Here is a 23,137-nt window from a genome sequence, read left to right as displayed (position 1 = left end):
GTCTTACTCCAGGGACTTGAGCACATAAATCTAGACTGACAGTTCAGTGCAGTGCTGAGGGAGTGCTGCACTGTCAGAGATGCCGTCTTTAGGATGAGACGTTAAACCGAGGCCCCTCTCAGGTGGACGTAAAAGGTCCTGTGGCACTAGTTCGAAGAAGAGCAGGGGAGTTATCCCTGGTGTCCTGGAAAATATGATTGGCCCTGAAATCCTGGTCCTCTGCTTCCCGCGGCGCTCATCAGAAAATGGCTAAAAAGATCCGCACCTACCTTTTCCTGCTGCGCCCACCAGCGATCCCAGTCCTGAGGCCTCCTCTCCCAGTGCATCAGAGCACGTGCATGTCACGACGGACGTAGAACTGGACTGGAGTCACCTGGCACTGGGCAGCCAATCCAGGTAAAGTATTTTCTCATTCATAATAATGGGAATTCCGCAAGTAGAAGTTCTCATTATGATTGCGAAACACCTCCCCCAACACCAAAACACCAATAAAAAATAGAAAAAAATACATCTCATATTTACATTAATTTAAAATAAATTAATAAACGTCTTTAAAAAATTCTAAGTTTTTGAGTATTTGAAAATAATAATGAGATGTGTGGTGAGTGCAGCGAGCTCGGAAGGAACAGGAGACTTTGGACCTGTGGTTCCCAAAGCTCTCCCCACACTGGGGTTTTCCTCGCCTCGTGTCTGGGTCTGTTGTACACTCATTGATAGAGACTGATCGCTGTGATTGGTCAACGACTCCATTATCGTTGGATCATGCAACTCCCAGGATGGCAGAAGGCGAACTATAGAATCATAGAAATTTGCAGCACGGAAGGAGGCCATTTTGGCGCATCGTGTCCGCGCCGACTTACAAAGAGCTACCCAGCCTAATCCCACTTTCCAGCCCTTGGTCCGTTGCCCTGCAGGTTACGGCACTTCAAGTGCACATCCAAGTACTTTTTAAATGTGGTGAGGGTTTCTGCCTCTACCACCCGTACAGGCAGTGAATTCCAGATCCCCACCACCCTCTGGGTGAAGAAATTTTCCCTCAAATCCCCTCTAAACCTCCTACCAATTACTTTAAATCTATGCCCCCTGGTTGTTGACCTCTCTGCCAAGGGAAAAGGGTCCTTTCCATCCACTCTATCTTGGCCCCTCATAATTTTATACACCTCAATAAGGTCTCCCCTCAGCCTCCTCTGTTCCAAGGAAAACAAACCCAGCCTCTTCAATTAGTTGGATCCTAGTCATTTTTACGTTCCCATGTATAATCCTCTATATATTTACATCGTTTATTAACAAATTTATATTACACATTAGCAATGCTCCCGCTGGCTAAGGATAAATAGCACAAGGAGCTGACAAGACACAAAAATGACCGCAGATAATCTTTTTCTTAGCTTAGTGTGTAATTTCCCCAGGAATGGAAAAAATAGAACATTCCACGCCTTGGTGTGATGACTAACGTATGATCTATAATCTCCACCCAGCTCCTGGTGAGCTCGAACTCTGTTGCTAAGCGACCGCTTCCTCATACCCGCAGACACAAGCGCCTGCCATCAAAACGTGCATCTGGAAAGTGACGCTGCATTATCCATTCCCCTGCACATTTGAAGTTTCACCGACGTTAAACGACAGACTTCCTCCAATATCTCAGTGAGCGTCTGACCCACACAGACTGGGCTCCATTCCCCACTCCATTTCATCATAGGCAGTCCCTCGAAACGAGGAAGAATTGCTTCCACTCCAAAAGTGAGCTCTTAGGTGGCTGAACAATCTAATACAGGAATTACAGTCTCTGTCACAGGTGGGACAGATAGTGGTTGAAGGAAAGGTTGGGTGGGACTGGTTTACCGCATGCTCCTTCCGCTACCTGCGCTTGATTTCTGCATGCTCTCGGTGATGAGACTGAAGGTGCTCAGCGCTCTCCCGGATGCTCTTCCTCCACTTGGGGGGGGTCTTTGGCCAGGGACTCCCAGGTGTCGATGGGGATGTTGCATTTTATCAAGGAGGCTTTGAGGGTGTCCTTGAAACATTTCCTCTGGCCACCTGGGGCTCGCTTGCTGTGTAGGAGTTCCGAGTAGAGCGCTTGCTTTGGGAGATTTGTGTTGGGCATGAGGATAATGTGGCCCGCCCAACGGAGCTGGTCAAGTGTGGTCAATGCTTCGATGCTGGGGATGTTGGCTTGATCGAGAACACTAATATTTCTGCGTCTGTCCTCCCAGGGGATTTGCAAGATCTTGCGGATACATCGTCGGTGGTATTTCTCCAGCGATTTGAGGTGTCTACTGTATATGGTCACATCTCTGAGCCATAAGAGGGCATGTATTACTACAGCCCTGTAGACCATAAGCTTGGTGCCAAATTTGAGGGCCTGATCTTCGAACACTCTCTTCCTCAGGCGGCTGAAGGCTGTGCTGGCGCACTGGAGGCGGTGTTGAACCTCGTCGTCGATGTCTGCCCTTGCTGATAATAGGCTCCCGAGGTATGGAAAGTGGTCCACGTTGTCCAGGGCTGTGCCATGGATCTTGATGACTGGGGCAGTGCTGTGCGGCGGGGTCAGGTTGGTGGAGGACTTTTATCTTACGGATGTTTAATGTAAGGCCCATGTTTTCATACACCTCGGTGAAGATGTTGATGATGACTTGGAGTTCAGCCTCTGAATGAGTGCAGACGCAAGCGTCGTCCGTTACTGTAGCTCGATGACAGAGGATGGGACGGTCTTGGATCTGGCCTGGAGGCGAGGAAGATTGAACAGGTTTCCACTGGTTCTATAGATTAATTCCACTCCAGCGGGAAGCTTGTTGAGTGCGAGGTGGAGCATTGCAGCGAGAAAGATCGAGAAGATCAAGAAAAGCCCTTTGACACTGTTAACCGCGAGGGACTATGGAGCATCCGCCTCCATTTCGGCTGCCCCCAAAAGTTTGGCGCTAGCCTCCACTTGCTCTATGACGACATGCAAGCCGTGATCCTGACCAACGGATCCACCACAGACCCAATCCACATCCGGACCGGGGTCAAGCAGGGCTGCGTCATCGTACCTACCCTCTTCTCAATCTTCCATTTCATTTAACGAGGGATATACTTGCATTGGAGGCAGTTCAGAGAAGTTTCATGAGGTTGATTCCGGAGATGAAGGGTTTGACTTTTGAAGAAAGGTTGAGCAGGTTGGACCAATACTCATTGACGTTAAGAAGAATGAGGGGTGATCTTATTGAAACGTATAAGATTTTGAGGGGGCTTGACAGGGTAGATGCAGAGAGAATGTTTCCCCTCATGGGGGAATATAGAACTAGGGGGCATAGTTTCAAAATAAGTGGTCATAAGAACATAAGAACATAAGAATTAGGAACAGGAGTAGGCCATCTAGCCCCTCGAGCCTGCTCCACCATTCAATAAGATCATGGCAGATCTGGCCGTGGACTCAGCTCCACTTACCTGCCCGCTCCCCGTAACCCTTAATTCCCTTATTGGTCGCCCATTTAAAACAGAGATGAGGATGAATTTCTTCTCTGAGGGTCGTGAATCTGTGGAATTCTCTGCCCCAGAGAGCTGTGGAGGCTGGGTCATTGAATATATTTAAGGTGGAATAGACAGATTTATAAACAAGCAGGCAGGGAAGTGGAATTGAGGCCAGGATCAGATCAGCCATGATCTTATTGAATAGCAGAGCAGGTTCCAGCGGCCGTATGGCCTACTCCTGTTCCTAATTCTTACGTTCGTATGTTCTTATGGTGAGTAGCGCATCTCAGACCGGATTATTTAAAGCGGCTATAATTGCCCTTGGCACCCATGGGTTAAGGATCGTCGAATCTTACAGATTGTTAAAATAATAAAGACCTGCATTTATATAGCGCCTTTCATGACCTCAGCATGTCCCAAAGCGCTTTACAGCCAATGAAGCACTTTCAAAGTGTAGTCACTGTTGTAAAATGGGAAACACAGCAGCCAAGTTGCGCACAGCAAGCTCCCACAAACAGCAATGTGATAAATAACCAGATAATGTGTTTTAATGATGTTTTGGTTGAGGAATAAATATTGGCCCAAAACACTTCTAAATAGTGGCTGTGCGATCTTTTACATCCACCCGAGAGAGCAGACGGGGCCTTGGTTTAATGTCTCATCTGAAAGACGGCACCTCTGACAGTGCAGCGTTCCCTCAGTACTGACCCTGTGACAGTGCAGTGCCCCCTCAGTACTGCCCCTCCGACAGTACAGCGCTCCCTCAATACTGCACTGGAGTGGCAGCCTAGATTTTGTGCTTAAGCCTCTGGAGTGGGGCTTGAAGCCACAACCTTCTGACTCAAAGGCAAGAGTGCTACTCACTGAGCCACAGCTGAGACCTATATAATAAAACAAGGTGTGTCTATTTTAGAAAGTGGTCTTTGGGCATTTGACCTACATGTTAGTGCTTTTCCAAACAGGCCACTGGCACGTCCAAATCTGGATGGTGAAAATCCGACTGTGCTCGTGTTCTCGGCTAAAATTATGTCAACATTTTCTCTCCTCACGTTGGCAAAACTCAGCCTCGAAATTAAGGTCGAGCATGAATATCCAGGAAGACTAGGATTTAAATCTGTAATACGGCTCAAAAACAAAAGTACCTGCGATTAAGAATCACAGAATAATGCAGCACAGAAGGAGGCCATTCGTTCCATCGAGCCTGTGCCGGCTCTTTGATAAAGCAATTCAATTAGTCCCACTCCCCCTGCTCTTTCCCCATAATCCTTAAAATGTTTTCCTTCAAGTATTTATCCAATTCCTTTTTGAATGTTACTATTGAATCTGCTTCCACTGCCCTTTCAGCCAGCGCGTTCCCGATCACAACAACTCGCTGCGTAAAACAAGTTCTGGTTGTGTATGGAGAAAGAGTCAGACTGAACATGCGCTCAAAGTAAAGTGTGACCTTAGTCTTTTATCGCAGGTCTCCAGAGTGCCTCTCCAACCTGTGAAGCCTCCTTAAATACCTGTGCTCCCAAGGGATTATGGGATCCCTTGGGACTCCAGGGGATGAGCCCTCTGGTGGCTGTACAGAGTAAATACAAGTATACATATATAACAGTTCTTATCTCCCCCTCTGTTTTTTTTGCCAATTATCTTAAATCTGTGTCCTCTGGTTACCGACCCTTCTGTCAAAGTAAATAAGGAGAAACTGTTTCCTGTGACAGAACCTTTCAAGATTTTGAACACCTCCATCAAATCGCCCCTTAAGCTTCTCTGTTCTAAGGAGAATAATCCCAGCTTCTCCAGTCTCTACATATAACTGAAGTCCCTCGTCCCTGGTACCATTCCAGTAAATCCTCTCTGCACCCTCTCCAAGGCCTTGACATCCTTCCTAAAGTGCGGTGGCCAGAATTGGACACAATACTTCAGCTTGGGCCGAACCAGTGATTTATGAAGGTTTAGAATAACTTCAGCTGCAATTACACAACAGCTGCAGCATCGGTGAGAAGCAAATTCTCAACGCAGTCTTAAGACTGCATTTCTAATCGCTGCTTTTTGGGCCAGTACAAAGTGGCTTTGGGTGCCCATCAATGTTCCTTATAATTTTGTTCCCTGCGTGGACCCTTTAAATTTGCTGAGCGGTTGCGCACTTTCAGGGGAACATTGGTGCCGATCAAGGCAAGAGGGCCCGACTGCTCAATGGACCAAATTCTTCTGCGCTGTCATTCCTATCAATTCAGGAGAGTATCAAATGTCCTGAAGTGCAGAGCTTAAGAGAGGTCATGTCAGGGTATTGAGTGATTAATGGAGTTGAGGTATTACATCGAGTATACAGCGCAGAAACAGGCCATTCGGCCTAACTGGTCCATGCCCGTGTTTATGGAATCATAGAATGGTTACAGCACAGGAGGTAATTCGGCCCATCAAGCCCGTGCCGGCTCTCTGCAAGAGCACCTCAGTCAATCCCACTCTCCTGCCCTTTCCCCCGCAGTAAATTTCTTTCCTTCGGGTACTTATCCAATTCCCTTTGGAAAGCCATGATTGAGTCTGCCTCCACCACCCTTTCAGGGAGCACATTCCAGATCTTAACCATTCGCTGCGTAAAAACATTTTTCCTCGTGTTGTCTATCACCTTAAACCTGTGTCCTCTGGTTCTCGCCCCTTCTGCCAATGGGAACAGTTTCTCTCTATCTACTCTGTCCAGACCCCTCCTGATTTTGAACACCTCGATCAAATCTCCTCTCAACCTTCTCTGTTCCAAGGAGAACAACCCCAGCTTCTCCAGTTTATCCACGTAACTGAAGTCCCTCATCCCTGGAACCATTCTTGTAAGTCTTTTCTGCTTCCTCTCCAAAGCCTTTACATCCTTCCTAAAGTGTGGTGCCCAGAATTGGACACAATACTCCAGCTGAGGCCAAAACAGTGTTTTATAACGGTTCATCATAACTTCCTTACCTTTGTACTCTGTGCCTCTATTTATAAAGCCCAAAATTCTGTATGCTTTTTTTAAAAAACTGCTTTCTCAACCTGCCCTGCCACCTTCAATGGATTTGCACACATATAGCCCCAGGTCTCTCTGTTCATGCACCCCCTTTAGGATTGTAGCCTTTAGTTTATATTGCCTCTCCTCGTTCTTCCGATCAAAATGTATCATTTTTCACTTTTCTGCATTAAATTTCATCTGCCACGTGTCCACCCATTCCACCAGCCTGTCTATGTCCTCGTGAAGTCTATCATTATCCTCCTCACTGTTCACTATACTTCCAAGTTGTGTGTCATCTGGAAATTCTTGAAATTGTGACCTGTACACCCACATCCAAGTCATTAATATAATGTAGGAGGAATTTGAAAAGCCTTCTACAAGAATGGATGCTGAATACACTTTGAGACTACCTACGTGGAAGACCCAGCACAGAAACAGGCCATTCGGCCCAACAAGTCTGTAATGGGGTTTATGCTCCACATGGGCCTCCTCCCACCCCTCTTCATTTCACCCCATCAGATCTGCCATGATCTCACTGACAGGTGGCAGTGGCTTGAGGGGCTAGATGGCCTCCTCGTGTTCCTAATGTTCACTCGGGTTCTAAAATATCCCCCTATAAATGCAGATAAATCAGGATTTAAAATTAACTTGCACTTATAGAGCAGCTTTAACGTAGTAAAACATCCCAAGGCGCTTCACAGGAGTATTTTAAGACAAAACAAATAAATTTGACAATGAGCCACACAAGAAGAAATTACAGCAGATGACCAACAGGTTGGGCAATGAGGTAGGTTTTAAGGAGCATCCTAAAAAGAGAGAGGTGGAGAGGTTTAGGGATGGAATTCCAGAGCTTAGGGCTCAGGCAGCTGAAGGCACAGCCACCAATGGTGGCGCAATGGAAATCAGGGATGCTCTAGAGGTCAGAACTAGAGAAGCGCAGACATCTCAGCGGGTGGGGGGGGGGGGGGGGGAATGTTGTGGGGCTGGAGGAGATTACAGAGATAGGGAGGTGTGAGGCCATGGAGAGATTTGTAAGCAAGGATGAGAACTTTTAAAATCCAAGTTATTCATTTGTTTAGAATGAACAACCGACTTTAAATGCTGTCAGGGGAAATTCTGTTGCTCCAGGGCGTGTTATTTTTTTTTACATAATAACTCCACGATTAGTCACTGTGTCTTTCAGATGAGACGTTAAACCAAGGCCTCATCTGCTCTCTCAGGTGGAAGTAAAATATCCCATGGCACTATTTCGAAGAGCAGCAAGGTAAGTTCTTTCTGGTGTCCTGGGCCAATATTTCATCAATTATCATAGGCAGTCCCTCGGAATCGAGGAAGACTTGCTTCTACTCTTAAAATGAGACCTTAGGTGACTGAACAGTCCAATAGGAGAACCACAATCCCTGTCACAGGTGGGATAGACAGTCGCTGAGGGACAGGGTGGGTGGGACTGGTTTGCCGCACGCTCTTTCCGCTGCCTCCACTTGATTTCTGCATGCTCTCGGCGATGAAACTCGAGGTGCTCAGCGCCCTCCTGGATGCACTTCCTCCACTTAGGGCGGTCTTTGGCCAGGGACTCCCAGGTATCAGTGGGGATGTTGCACTTTTTCAGGGAGGCTTTCAGGGTGTCCCTGTAACGTTTCCTCTGCTCACCTTTGGCTCGTTTACCGTGAAGGAGTTCTGAGTAGAGCGCTTGCTTTGGGAGTCTCGGGTCTGCTACGCGAACGATGTGGCCTGCCCAGCGGAGTTGATCAAGTGTGGTCAGTGCTTCAATGCTGGGCATGTTGGCCTGGTTGAGGACACTAATGTTGGTGCATCTGTCCTCCCAGGGGATTTGTAGTATCTTGCGGAGGCATCATTGGTGATATTTCTCCAGCGACTTGGTGTCTACTGTACATGGTCCATGTCTCTGAGCCATACAGGAGGGCAGGTATTAACTACAGCCCTGTAGACCATGAGCTTGGTGGCAGTTTTGAGGGACTGGTATTCAAACACTCTTTTCCTCAGGCAGCCAAAGGCTGCACTGGCGCACTGGAGACGATGTTGAATCTCATAGTCAATGCCTGCTCTTGTTGATACGAAGCTCCCGAGGTATGGGAAATGCTCCACGTTGTCCAGGGCTGCGCGTGGATCTTGATGACTGGGGGGCAGTGCTGTGCGGTGAGGACATGCTGGTGGAGGAAATTTGTCTTACGGATGTTTAGCGTAATGCCTATGCTTTCGTACACTTCAGTAAATACGTCGACTATGTCCTGGATTTCAGCCTCTGGATGTGCGCAGACGCAGGCATCGTCCGCGTACTATAGCTCAACAACAGAGGTTGGGGTGATCTTGGATCTGGTCTGGAGACGGCGAAGGTTGAACTAATTGATTTCTCTCATCTGGAGGAAGGAGAGCATGCTGAGAGATCTCAGAGATGCAGTGATCGTGACCATCTTTTAAAAAGGGGGACAAGTCCGACTGCAGCAACTACAGAGGAATCTCCCTGCTATCAGCCACTGTGAAAATCGTCGCTAGAGTTCTCCTCAACCATCTTCTCCCTGTGGCCAAAGAGCTCCTCCTGGAGTCACAGTGCGGATTTCGTCCCCTACGGGGCACAAGAGACGTGATTTTTGCAGCGCGACAGCTGCAGGAAAAATGCAGGGAACAGCGCCAGCCCTTACACCTGACCTTCTTCGAACTTACACTGTCAACACTGACACTGTCAACCGTGAGGGTCGATGGAGCGTCCTCCTCTGTTTTGGATGCCCCCAAAGTTCGTCAACGTCTTCCATCTGCTCCACGACGACATGCAGGCCGTGAGCCTTACCAAAAGATCCATTACAGACCCAATCCATGTCCAGACCAGGGTCAAACAGGGCTGCGTTATCGCTCTAACCCTCTTTTCAATCTTCCTCACTGCCATGCTCCACCTCAGTCAACAAGCTCCCCGCTGGAGTAGAACTAAACTACAGAACCAGTGGGAAGCTGCTTAACCTTCGCCACCAATATTTATCCCTCAATTAACATCACTAAAAACAGATTATCTGGTCATTATCACACTGCTGTTTGTGGGAACTTGCTGAGCGCAAATTGGCTGCCGCGTTTCCCACATTACAACAACGACTACATTTCAACTTTTTGAAAACTTTTTTTTAAGCAAACTGGCTGTGAGGCGCTTTGGGACGCCCTGACGCGGTGAAAGGCGCTATAGAAATGCAGGTTTTTCTTTTAAAGACATGGACTGAAATATCCAGCTCGCCCTCCAGACAAGAATCTACAGCGTGGTCACTTCCTGCATACCTGCACCTATTGAAGCGCCAGATGAATGTAACCGCTGATAAACACCTCCTTATCTGTCTGCAGACTGACTTTTTGTTTTGATCAGTTGCAAGTTGTGAACATGCAGAGAGCGAGAGAGAGAGAGAGAGAGAGAAAAGGGTTTCACCGCGGGAGAACTTTTATCACCGACCCCATGACGTTGAGCCGGAAAACATTCCACAAGACGTATGGCTACACCCAGCCAGCCCTTAACTCTGAACTCGTCAAAAACAAAACTCCACTTCTGATTTTTAACAATAAATTACTTATAAGGGATTGCAACTTCACATTGCACCCTCTAGAAGCCTTTAACACTCGCCACAAAGCAATACAAAGCTCAACGCTTTACTGGTTGAACTTTGCAAAAACGTTGAAAAACTTCTGAAAACTTTTTTAAAAGCACAAGTGGCAAAGTTTTCGTTCTCAGGTCGTTTTAAGAAATTAAAAACTAATTTACCTTCTTTGGCTTTTTTCCTTCTGGCTAAAGTTCCGCCAAGTTTGCCCAGGAAGGAGTCCTCTTTTCTGGAGGAGGGAGATTTGGGGACGGGGGATTTGGGAGTCGATGGGGATTTCTGGGGAGAGCTAGCCATGTCTCGAGTGGCTGAATCCTTGTCCTGTTCCGGATCGGGGAGGGAGGAAAAGGTTTGCAGACTGATCTCTCTCTACACACACACACACCTTTAACTCTCCAAAACTGTGGACGGATATGGAATTCCCAGTGAGCGCCGAATTCCAGCGCTATGAGGCAGCGAGAGATTGACACACCGCCCTGGGGCTGGGACTGAAATCTCACCACTCCCACTGAATCTCTGCTCCAGCCTCTACTCACACTGGTCCTCAAAACCCCACAAATTAATAAACCATCACATTTTCTCCATTTACACAATCACAATTTAGTCCATTATCCCCCCGCGCACACACACACAGTTTTCCACAGATGTTACTATACCAGATTGGTGATCAGACTGAAACTACCTTGATCACAACAACGGAGCTGTGTCTAGTTTTATTTGTGTTCAAGTGATAGGCATCAAAATAGGCCAGGGGTTTAAATCAAAGAGAGGGGCGTTGTCATTGTGGCGACGATTGAGAGTTTGGCAAGAAAGTGGTTTTAGGAAATTGCAGCATTGTTGCTGAATGATACCTTTCATTGGCCTGGGGCCAATATTTATCCCTCAACCACTGTCACTGAATACATTTTGGCCCATTGCTGTTTGTGGGAGCTCGCTGTGCGCAAATTGGCTGCCGCGTTTCCTACATTACAACAGTGACTAGTACTTCTGTAGTACTTCATTGACTGTAAAGCGCTTTGGGACGTTCTCAAAGGCACTATATAAATGCAAGTTTTTCTTTACGTAGAAACTTATCCCAGCAAACTTGGTCAAGGGAGGAGAGAAGAATCTAGAGCTGGATCTCGGGAGGGGCTGGGATGGGGAGCGGGATCTCGGAAGGGACTGGGATGGGGAGCGGGATTTCAGGAGGGACTGGGATTGGGAGCGGGATCTCGGGAGGGACTGGGATGGGGAGCGGGAGCCGGGGAGGGACTGGGATGGGGAGTAGGATCTAGTCTGGAAAAGTGTGAGATAATGCATTTGGGGAGGTGCAACAAGGCAAAAGGAATACACAATAAATGGGAGGATACTGAGAGGTGTGGGGGAAAAGAGGGACCTTGGTGTGTATAGGGACAAACAGATTAGAAAGTTCAGTGCATGGCTCAAAGAGTGGTGTGGGAGGAAGGAGTTTTGCTTCATGAGGCACTGGCACCAGTACTGGGGAAAGAGAGAGCTATTCCATTGGGACAGGCTCCACTTGAACCGGGCTGGAACCAGTGTCCTGGCAAATCAAATAATTAGGGCAGTAGACAGGGCTTTAAACTAAGGAATGGCGGGGGGTGCGGGGGGTGGGGGGGAGGATTCAGGAAAGAGTCAATTTAAAAGCAGCAAGAGAAATGCCAAGGCTCTAGAGCAGAGCAGAGTTTTGGGTAAAAATAAACAGAGTGTTGTCAGGAAGGGACAGAGAGAGTAACAAAGGTAACAGGGCATCAGTGACTGAGGTGACATCAGGGAAGAATAGAAAAAGTCAAAGGTAAAGGCACTATATCTGAATGCACAAAGCATTCGCAACAAAATAGATGAATTAATAGCACAGATAGAAATTAATAGTTTTGATCTAATAGCCATTATGGAGACATGGGGCCTAAAATTCCGGCCTTGCCAGGTCCATAAGGAGTGCGCACGGACCCGGCGAGGCCTCGCAAAAGCAAGTTTTCGGGGCGCAATGCGCATGCGCTGAAAACCGGCTTTTCTGATCTGTCAAGATTTATTTTGACAGATCCTCCGCATCCCCAGGAGAAGGACATTCACACAAATGTCCTTCGAACTTTTACGCCTGGTGAAAGGAGGCGCATAGCCTACTTTTACCAGCTAAAGAGTTTTAACACAAATAAAAATTACATTTAAATACACATTTTTATAGTAAAACCCCTATCCATTAAGGTAAGTTTATTTTTAACACTATTAATGTACATTAAAAAAAATTCCTCAAAATATATTTTTTTCTAAAACATTTAATTACATTAATTTCATTAATTTTAAATATGTGAGGTGTTTTATTTATTTATTATGCTGTGTTTCGGTGTTTTAGGGGTTTTGCTCATTGGTAGAAATGGGAACTCGCACAAACAGAGCTCCCATTTTGATCAATGAGAATACTGCATCGTGATTGGTGGTTCAGGCCCACGTGACTCCAGCTTCTACGTACGTACCTCGAAGACATCTCCCCGTGTGCTGTGCAGCGAATCTAGGCCTCTGACCAGAATCGTAGGTTGCTCCGGCACCAAAAGATAGTTCCGTAGATTTTTTTCGGGTCGGAGGCGTTCGTACGAAGGAAGCCTCCGACCGCAATTTCAGGCCCAGGGTTGCAAAGTGACCGCCGCTGGGAACGAAATATTCCAGGATACTTAACTTTTCGAAGAGATAGGCAAAATGGAAAAGGTGAAGGGGTAGCCCTGATAATAAAGGATGGGATAAAGACAGTAGAGAGAAAGGCTCTTAGCTCTGAATAAAAATAAGTAGAACCAGTTTGGGTGGAGCTAAGAAACAGCAAGGGGCAGAAAATATTGGTGAGAGTTGTTTATAGGCCCCCAAACAGTAGTGGTAATGTAGGGCATAGTATAAATCAGGAAACTAGAGGTGCATGTAACAAGGGTAATACAGTAATCATGGGGGACTTTAATCTACATAGAGACTGGGCAAACCAAATTTGCAGCAATAGCGTGGAGTACAAATTAATGGAATGTACAAGAAGTACGTTGAGGAACCAACTAGGAAACAGGCTATTTTAGATCTAGTATTGTGCAATGAGAAAGGGTTAATTAATAACCTTGTAGTAAAGGGGCCTTAAGGGAAAAGTGACCATAATATGATAAAATTTTATATTGAGTTTGAAAATGATTTTGTTGCATCCGAGACTAGGCTCTTAAATCCAAACAAATCAAACTATGTAGGTATGAGGGGTGAGTTAGCTAAGGTAGATTGGGAAACTACATTAAAAGATATGATGGTAGACAAGCAATGGCTAGCATTTAAAGAATTAATATATAATTTACAACAAACATACATTCCTTTAAGGCATAAAAACCCCACAGGAAAAGTGGTCCAACCATGGTCAACAAGAGAAGTTAAAGATAATATTAGACCAAGAGGCTGATAATGTTGCCAAAAAGAGCAGTAAGTCTGAGGATTGGGTGGATTTTAGAGGACCAAGAAATAGATAAAGGGGGAAAATAGAATATGAAAGTAAACTAGTGAGAGACATATAAACAGATGGTACAGGCTTCTATAGGTATGTAAAGAGGAAAAGATTAGTGAAATAAATGTGGGTCCCTTACAGGCTGAGACAGGAGAAATTATAATGGGGAATAAGGAAATGGCAGAGAAATTAAACAAATATTTTGTGACTGTCTTCACGGAAGAAGACACGAAAAACCTCCTGGAAATAGTGGAGAACCAAGGATCTAGTGAACTAAAAGAAATTGGTATTAGTAAAAAAATAGTTCTGGAGAAATTAATGGGACTAAAAGCCGATAAATCCCTTGAACCTGATGGCCTACACCCCAGGGTTTTGAAAGAGGTGGCTATAGAGATAGTGGATGCATTGGGTGCCTTCTTCCAAAATTTCATAGATTCCAGAATGGTTCCCACAGATTGGAAGGTAGCTAATGTAACCTTGCTATTTAAGAAAGGAGGGAGAGAAAAAACAGGGAACTACAGACCAGTTAGCCTGACATCACTAGTAGGGAAAATGCTGGAGTCTATTATTAAGGACGTGGTAACTGGGCACTTGGAAAATAATAATAAGATTGGACAGAGTCAACACGGATTTATGAAAGGGAAATCATGTTTGACAAATCTGTTAGAGTTAGAGGTTGCAACTAAGAGAATAAATAAGGGGGAACCAGTGGATGTGATGTATTTGGATTATCAGAAGGCATTCGATAAGGTGTCACATAAGAGGTTATTAAACAAAATTAGGGTTGATAGTATTGGGGTAATATACTAGCATGGATTGAGAATTGGTTAACAGACAGAAAACAGATTATGAATAAACGGGTCATTTTCGGGCTGGCTGGCTGTAACTAGTGGGGTACCGCAAGGATTGATGCTTGGGCCCCAGCTATTCACAATCTATATCAATGATTTGGATGAGGGGACCAAATGTAATATATCCAAGTTTGCTGATGATACAAAGCTAGGTGGGAATGTAAGTTGTGAAGAGGATACTAAGAGGCTTCAAGGGGATATAGACAGACTAAGTGAGTGGGCAAGCACATGGCAAATGGAATATAATGTGGAGAAATGTGAAGTTATTCACTTTGGTAGGAAAATAGAAAAGCAAAGTATTTTTTAAATGGTGAGAGATTGGGAAATATTGGTGTTCAGAGGGACCTGGGTGTCCTTGTACACGAATCATTGAAAGTTAACATACAGGTACATCAAACAATTAAGAAAGAAAATGGTATGTTGGCCTTTATTACAAGAGGATTTGAGTATAAGAGTAAAGATGTCTTACTGCAATTATAGAGGGCCCTGGTGAGACCGCACCTGGAGTGTTATGTACAGTTTTGGTTTCCTTACCTAAGGAAGGATACACTTGTTATAGAGGGAGTGCAACAAAGGTTCACCAGACTGATTCCTGTGATGGGGGGGATTGTCCTATGAGGAGAGACTGAGTAGACTTGGCCTGTATTAGAAGAATGAGAGGTGATCTCCCTGAAACATACAAAATTCTTACAGGGCTTGACAGGGTAGATGCAGGGAGGATTTTTCCCCTGGCTGGGGAGTCTAGAACCAGGGGTCACAGTCTCAGAATAAGGGGATGGCCATTTAGGACTGAGATGAGGAGAAACTTCTTCACTTAAAGGGTGGTGAATCTTTGAAATTCTCTACCCCAGAGGCTGTGGAGGATCAGTCTTTGAGTTTATTCAAGACAGAGGTCGATAGATTTTTGGATATTAAAGGAATCAAGGGAAATGGGGACAGTGCAGGAAAGTGGAGTTGAGGTCAAAGATCAGCCATGATATTGAATGGCGGAGCAGGCTCGAGGGGCTGAATGGCCTCCTTCTGCTCCTAATTTTTATATTTTTCTGTTCTTATGTATGTCCACCGGTCCTTAAAGGTAGCAGGACAGGTCAATAAGGTAGTTAAAAAGGCATACGGAATTCTTTCATTTATTAGCCAAGGCATAGAATATAAAAGCCTCAACTTGAACTGTATAAAATACTAGTTAGGCCACAGCTGGAGTACTGTGTACAGTTCTGGTCACCACATTACAGGAAAGATGTGATTGTACTAGCGAGGGTCCACTGGAGATATATGAGGGTGCTGCCTGGACTGGAAAATTTTAGCTATAGGGAAAGAGTGGATAGGAACAGAGGAAGCTGAGGGGAGACCTGATTGAGGTGTATAAAATTATGAGGGGCCTAGATAGTGTGGATAGGAAGGACCTGTTTCCCTTAGCAGAGGGTTCAACAACCAAGGAGCATAGATTTAAAGTAATTGGTAGGAGGTTTAGAGGGGAGATGAGGAAACATGTCTTCATCCAGAAGGTGGTGGGGATCTGGAACTCACTGCCTGAAAGGGTGGTAGGGGCAGAAACCCTCACCACCCTGCCGTGACTTCTTTTAACGTGGGGTGGCCGTTGCACACCAGCTACCACAGGGGCTTGGCAGAGCTCGGTCTTGGTCCAATGACAAGGGGATCCAAGACAATTGTAGACCAGGCTCTGCTGCATAGGCCTAGCACATACACATACACACACACACACACACACACACACACACACATGTATTGTCATTTGTTATTTGGAAGGAGGAGCGCATACCAGGGGATCTCAGAGACGCTGTAATCATGACCATCTTCAAAAAATGTGAAAGTCCGATTGCGGTAATTACAGAGCAGTTTCCCTGCTATCTGCCACAGGGAAAGTCATCGCAATAATCCTTCTGAATCAGCTTCTCCCTCTGGCCAGAGTCGCAATGCGGATTCCGCCCACTAAGGGGCACAATGGACATAATCTTTTCCGCATGTCATATTCAAGAAAAATGCTGGGAGCAGCACCTGCTTCTGTACATGGCCTTCTTTGACCACACAAAGGCCTCCGACACTGTCAAGTGAGAGGGATTATGGAGTGTCCTCCTCAAATTCGGCTGCCCTCAAAAGTTCGTCACGATCCTCCGCCTGCTTCCCGATGACATGCAGCCGTGATCCTGATCAACGGATCCACCACAGACCCAATACACGTGCGGACTGGCGTCAAGCAAGGCTGCATCATCACACCAATGCTCTTCTCGATCTTCCTCGCTGCAATGCTCCATTTTACCCTCAGCAAGCTCCTCGGGGAGTGGAGCTAATCTACAGACCAAACGAAAATTTTTCAACCTTCGTCGCCTTCAGTCCAGATCTAAGGTCATCCCATCCTCTCTCATTGAATTATAGTATGCAGACAACGCTTGCGTCTGCACACACACGGAGGTCGAACTCCAAACGATCGTCAACACCTTCACTGAAGCGTACGAGAGTATGGGCCTTACACTAAACATCCGTAGGGCAAAGGTTCTCGACCAACCTGCCCCTGCCCCCTGATTATTAAGATCCATGACAAGGCCTTGGACAATGTGGACCATTTTCCACACCTCGGGAATCTACTGTCAACAAGGGCAGACATCGATGACGAGGTCCAACACTGCCTTCAGTGTGCCAGTGCAGCCTTCGGTTGCCTGAGGCATAGAGTGTTTGAAGACCGGACCTCAAACCCGGCACCAAGCTCATGGTCTGCAGAGCAGTGGTGATACCCGCCCTCCTATATGCCTCAGAGACGTGGACTATATACAGCGGACATCTCAAAACACTGGAAAAATACCAACAACGCTGCCTCCGCAAGATCCTGCAAATGAATTGGCAGGATAGGTGCACTAGTATCAGTGTTCTCACTCAGGCCAACATCCCCAGCATCGAAGCACTGACCACACTCGATCAACTCCGATGGATGGGCCACATCGTCCATATGCCCGATACTCGACTCCCAAAACAAGCATTCTACTCAGAGTTCTAACATGCCAAGCGAGCCCCAGGTGGGCAGAGAAAACGCTTCAAGGGCACCCTCAAAGCCTCCTTGAAAAAATGCAACATCCCCACCGACACCTGAGAATCCCTGGCACAAAACTGCTCCAAGTGGAGGAGAATCATCCGGGAAGGCGGCGAACATCTTGAGTCTCTTTGCCGGGAGCCAAGTGCAAACAGCGGAAGGAGCGCACGACAACCCAAGCACCCCACCCACCCATCCCTCCAACCATCGTCTGCCCCACCTGTGACAGAGACTATAGATCTCACACTGCACTCATCAGTCACCTGAGAACTCATGTTAGTGTGTAAGCAAGTCATCCATGACTCCGAGGGACTGCCTAAGAAGAAGAGGTAGAAACCCTCCACATTTAAAAAGTATTTGGATGTGCACTTGAAGAGCTGTAAACTACAGGGCTAAGGACCGAGTGCTGGAAGGTGGGGTTAGGCTGGGTAGCTCTTTTTCGACCGACACAATGGGCCGAATAGCCTCCTTCTGTGTCGGAATTTTCTATGATTCTATGACAGAGAGGGACTGGGATGTGGAGCGGGAGCTGGGGAGAGACTGGAAAAACAAGCAGGAGGCATAAGGAGGTAGGAGGTTCAATGAGGAGTTCAGAAAAGCATGCCAGGAGCAGCACCGGGCATAACTAACGCTGGGGATGCTGCACCACAGGACTACATGCATTCTAAGCAGCAGAAGCAGCATGCTGATGATCCCACAATCAACGGATCAGATCAAAGCTCTGCAGTCCTGCCACAACCAGTATTGAATGGTGGTGGACAATGAAACAACTAACGGGAGGAGGAGGCTCCATGAATATCCCTATCCTCAATGGTGGCGGAGACCTACACGCAAGTGCAAAAGACAAGCGTTTGCAACCATCTTCAGCCAGAAGTGCCGAGTGGATGATCCATATCGGCCTCCTCCTGAGGTCCCCACCATCACAGAAGCCAATCCTCAGCTAATTTGATTCTCTCCACGTGATATATAGAAATGGCTGAGTACACTGAATACAGCAAAGGCTATGGGCCCCGACAACATCCCGGCTGTCGTGCTGAAGACTTGTGCTCCAGAACTAGCCACACTTCTAGCCACGCTGTTCCAGTACACGACAACACTGGCATCTATCCAACAATGTGGAAAACTGCCCAGGTATGTCCTGTACACAAAAAGCAGGACAAATCCAATCCGGCCAATTATCGCCTTATCAGTCTACTCTCAATCATCAGCAAAGTGATGGAAGGTGTCAATGCTATCAAGCGGCACTTGCTCAGCAATAACCTGCTCACCAATGCCCAGTTTGGGTTCCACCAGGACCACTCGGCTCCAGACCTCATTACAGCCTTGGTCCAAACATGGACAAAAGAGCTGAATTCCAGAGATGAGGTGAGAGTGACTGCACTTGATATCAAGGCAGCAATTGACTGAGTGTGGCATCAAGGAGCCCTAGTAAAATTGAAGTCAATGGGATTCAGGGAGAAAAATCTGGAGTGGCTGGAGTCATACCTAGCACAAAGGAAGATGGTTGTGATGCACAGTGTTCAGTTCTATTCACAACTCCCCAGGTAATGAAGCAGTCCACACCCGCTGTGGTATATTCTTTACGACATCACAACACACAGATTTTACAAGATGACTCTGAAGACAGGAACTTGTCAGGTGACCTGACACCTGATGCCTTTATTGTATTGACAGCAATAGCTGCACTACCACAGTAGTCCACTAGGTGGAGCAGTATTCCACTAAGTGGAGCTATATGTTACACTTCTCCCTCCTTAATGAAGAAGTAATTATAACAAACAATCATCACACATAACTTGTATGGTTATACATAACAAAAGATATGGACTTATTTTGCCATATTTACAAATCAAACTTAACCACTTGTTTTCTGTTTCGAAGAGGATACTTTCACTCTTGATCAGAACTCCCCAAACATGGTGTCAAACTTCGACTCATTCTAGGCTGATCCTGAGGAAAGTTTTCCTCCAAGGGATGGCATTGATTTACATTTGAACTCTCTGCAACTTCAGACTGTTTTTCTGCCCAACTCGGACTCAGACTTAAATTCTGACTTTCTCTTGGACTTGTTTCCAGTACATTTGATGTAGGATTTGCTACTGGTACTCTACTTGTAATAAGACTATCTGATGAGTCAGAAATAATCATTCCAACTTTCAACTCCTTCCACATCTGTTGGTAAAATATGATCAATGTGAACAAACCTAACCTTTCCATGATCAAACATCTTGACCAAATATGTGTGAGGGCCACATATCTTCACCACTCTTCCTGGTAACCACATTTATGGTGATGGTTCTTCACTCTCACCTTCTCATTTAATTTCACACTTCTCTCTCTTACTCTATCTCTATCACAACTCTTTTAATGTCTTAATTGTTTCTCTTCTACTGACTGTGCCAAGTTTGGCTTTAACAATGAGAATCTGGTTCGGGGCTGTCATTTGAGAAACAACTCTGCTGGTGTTCTACCAGTAGTTGTATGAGGAGTATTATGATAAGTAATTAGAAAATTAGCCAATTAGGCAACTGCCGTTTCTTTGGATTTCGATCCAACATTTGCTTGATGAGAGCACATTTTACAATTTGTATTGTGCACTCTGCTGTACCATTTGAAGCAGGGCGCTATGGTAGAACCTTGGTATGTTTCACACCGTTTCTGCTCGTGAACTGAGCAAATTCTTCTGAACAAAATTGTGGCCTTTTATCAGACACAATCTCTTCTGAGAGGCCAAATGAAGAAAATAATCTTCATAAATGGTCTAGCGTTTTACTTGTTGTTATTTTCCGCATCGGAAACACCTCTCCCCACTTTGAATGGCTATCAATCACAAAGAACAATTGCTGTCCTTCTAGCTCAGCAAAATCAATATGTAGCCTTTGCCACACCTGGGAAGCCATTTCCATGGCTGTAATGGTACTGGTGGTGGTTGTTGTACACTGACTAACAATATCCTCTATATCTTTATCTAGACCTGGCTACCATAAGTAACTGCATGCAAAACTATTGGTCAAGCACATTCCCAGGTGATGGTCATGAAGATCTAATAATTTGGACCTGAATTTATTTGGTATAACTTACACCACTCACCTGCAAGTTCCCCTCTGAGTCACACACACACCATCCTCACTTGGACATATGTCGGCCGTTCCTTCATCGTCGCTGGGTCGAAATCCTGGAACTCCCTCCCTACCAACACTGTGGGAGCACCTTCACCATACGGACTGCAGCAGTTCAAGAAGACGGCTCACCACCACCTTCTGTCTGAAGGGCAATTAGGGATGGGCAATAAATGCTGGCCTTGCCGGCGATGCCCACATCCCATAACCGAATAAAACAAAATGAAGGAGGGGATACCCAGCAGGAGCTAGGGGGGAAAGGTTTGGGGCACTGAGCAGGTGTGGAAGCTTTGAATGCATGGTAAAAAACATAAAAATCATAAAAAGAACTAAGCTGCATTTATATAGCACCTTTCACGACCTCAGGACATCCCAAAGTGCTTTACGGCCAATAAAGTACTGTACTTTTGAAGTGTAGTCACTGTTGTAATGTAGGAAATGCGGCGGCCAATTTGCGCACAGCAAGCTCCCACAAACAGCAATATGATGATGTCCAAATAATCTGTTTTAATGATGTTGGTTGAAGGATAAATATTGGTCCAGGACACCGGGAATAACTCCCCTGCTCCTTTTCAAAATAGTGGCAAGGGATCTTTTATGACCACCTGAGGGAGCAGACGGGGCCTCAGTTTAATATTGCATCCGAAAGACGGCACCTCCGACAGTGCGGCACTCCCTTAGTACTGCACCGGGAGTGTCAGCCTAGATTATGTGCTCAAATTTCCGGAGATATAAAGATACAAAGGAGATATAACTATGGCAACTGTACAACACTGGCAGCTAGGCTGATTTCCTTTGAAATAATTTCTAGTCACTATCTTTATTTCCTTCAGTATGCGACGTGCTTTTATCCTTAACCGCAGGTGGGAGTGGGGAGTGGAGCGGGGCCATTAAACCTGAGCACCATGTGATGACTGTAAGTTGATCACAGACGGTGAATGGACAGTAATCAAAACCAGAGCGGAACAGTCGATACAGGAACCTCCTGGTTATTTTACCATTCATTTTGGGGTTTTGTTTTAATTGGGTTGCGAGAACCTCAAGGGAGATGATAATGTGCAGGCTGCAATCTCCGCGGGGATTGCAGCGACAGCTCTGTGCCTCAGGTTTCCTTGGCAATGGATGCCTGCCTCAGGTGATGTGGTGGTGCAGGCTGCCGGAGTGGGCTACACGTCACCTGCAACGCAGCAGCAGCACTCGGTCACCTGGCCGGGGCTGGGTCTGGTCACTGCCGGAGCTGCCTGACCATCGGCTGCAGCCGATTGGGTGATGGGAGGGAAAGAAAGGAAGGAAGGATGGGAAGGAAGGAAGAGAAAAAGAAAGAAAATAGATAGGTATGAAGGAGGGAAAGAAGATAGAGAGATAGATAGATAGAGACAGACACATAAGAAGGAACGAAAGACAATAGAGAGAAAGACAGACGGACAGAGTGATACAGACAGACAGACAGATAGATAGATAGAGATTGATTACACACACTTCCATTTCCATAGCACCTTTCATGACTTCAGGGCATCCAATGAAGTACTTTTGGAGTGTAGCCACTGTTGTTGTTTTGTCTTTAGATGCTCTGATAATGATTCCATGAGGCAATGTGTTGCACTTGAACTGTAGTGACCTTAGTCCTTTATTGTTAACTCCAGAATGAGGATCACACCTGGTGGGCTGCCTTTTATACTAAGCCTGGCATACCTGTATAGATAACTTACAAGTCTCCCACTGCAGTGCCCTCTGGTGGTACATCATAGGTAATAGTACCAGCAGTAAACATGTAGGATACATGACATCACTCTCCCCCAAGTCCTTAGTGCAAATCGCCTTCATGCATTGACTGTGCTCTGGGCTTAGCTCTATCTAGTTGACCCTTGGAAGGTCGTTTCCATCTTGGGTGAGTGGTTGGTGTTTCGTTGTCAGTAGAGGTGCTGGTGGTTTCTGTTTGTGCATCCATGACCACCCCATTCTCCCCCCCCCCCCGCCCACCTACAAATTGTACTGGGGGCTCATTACATTCATATATATTCAAGTCCAAAAAGAAAAATTTGCATTTACAGCATCACATTCATGATATTGTTGTGAGGCAAGTACCTTTGACTGGTGAGGTACATACTTGATATACACTTGGGGTCAGTGCTGGGATCAGCACCAGTGTGTGAGGACAAACTAGAGCCAGAACTGCTGGGTGGTGTCCAGGTAGTCTGATGGCGATGCGGTGCCAGTGCTGGCAGCGCCAACCCGGTTGGCTCAAGTTGCCTGCTCTCAGGGCTTTTGCTGTTGCTCCTAGTGTCGGGCAGGTTCACAGTTGCCTATGACCACCCTGTCCTCTCCCTGAGGAGCAGTCGTCTAGCAGTGCACAGAGAATTGCTGACTTGCTTGTCTGGGAATTATTTGGTTTGGGATTCTGGCTGGTCCCGGTCCCATTTGGGACAACCATTGCGGGTGATCCTTTGTTCCCGGGTATGGCCTTGGTGGCGATAGGGTCTGGGGGCCTGCGCCTTAGCACAGTTTGCTCTTTCAGGCTCGTGGCGGTTGGTGCCATCGGGTGCCTGAGAGGTGGAGCCGATCAGGGGCAGGGTATCGATACCGATGCCGTTGCCCTCCTGAGATCACTTGCTCTGCAGCTTGTATGTATTGGCTGCTTGTGGCCACACTCCATGGTGCATTA

At 46.3% G+C, this 23,137-nt stretch overlaps 1 protein-coding gene across 4 annotated transcripts in view; it reads right to left on the bottom strand.

Moving 5' to 3' along the window:
• parvaa (parvin, alpha a) overlaps window positions 1-10,465 on the bottom strand; it is a 112,192-nt gene extending 101,727 nt beyond the window's left edge. For 3 of the 4 annotated variants that reach the window (XM_070899472.1, XM_070899473.1, XM_070899471.1), the window contains exon 1: window positions 10,170-10,465. In XM_070899472.1, the coding sequence (XP_070755573.1) occupies window positions 10,170-10,302 (133 nt within the window). In that variant the 5' untranslated portion in view covers window positions 10,303-10,465. The remainder of the gene's footprint in view (window positions 1-10,169) is intronic. The other variant, XM_070899470.1, reaches the window with a different exon arrangement.
• Between the last annotated feature and the right edge of the window lie 12,672 nt (window positions 10,466-23,137).

This window comes from Pristiophorus japonicus, chromosome 14 (genome assembly GCF_044704955.1).
Source record: "Pristiophorus japonicus isolate sPriJap1 chromosome 14, sPriJap1.hap1, whole genome shotgun sequence".
In the NCBI taxonomy this organism is placed as follows: Eukaryota; Metazoa; Chordata; class Chondrichthyes; family Pristiophoridae; genus Pristiophorus; species Pristiophorus japonicus.
This window is presented reverse-complemented; position numbering and strand designations above follow the sequence as displayed.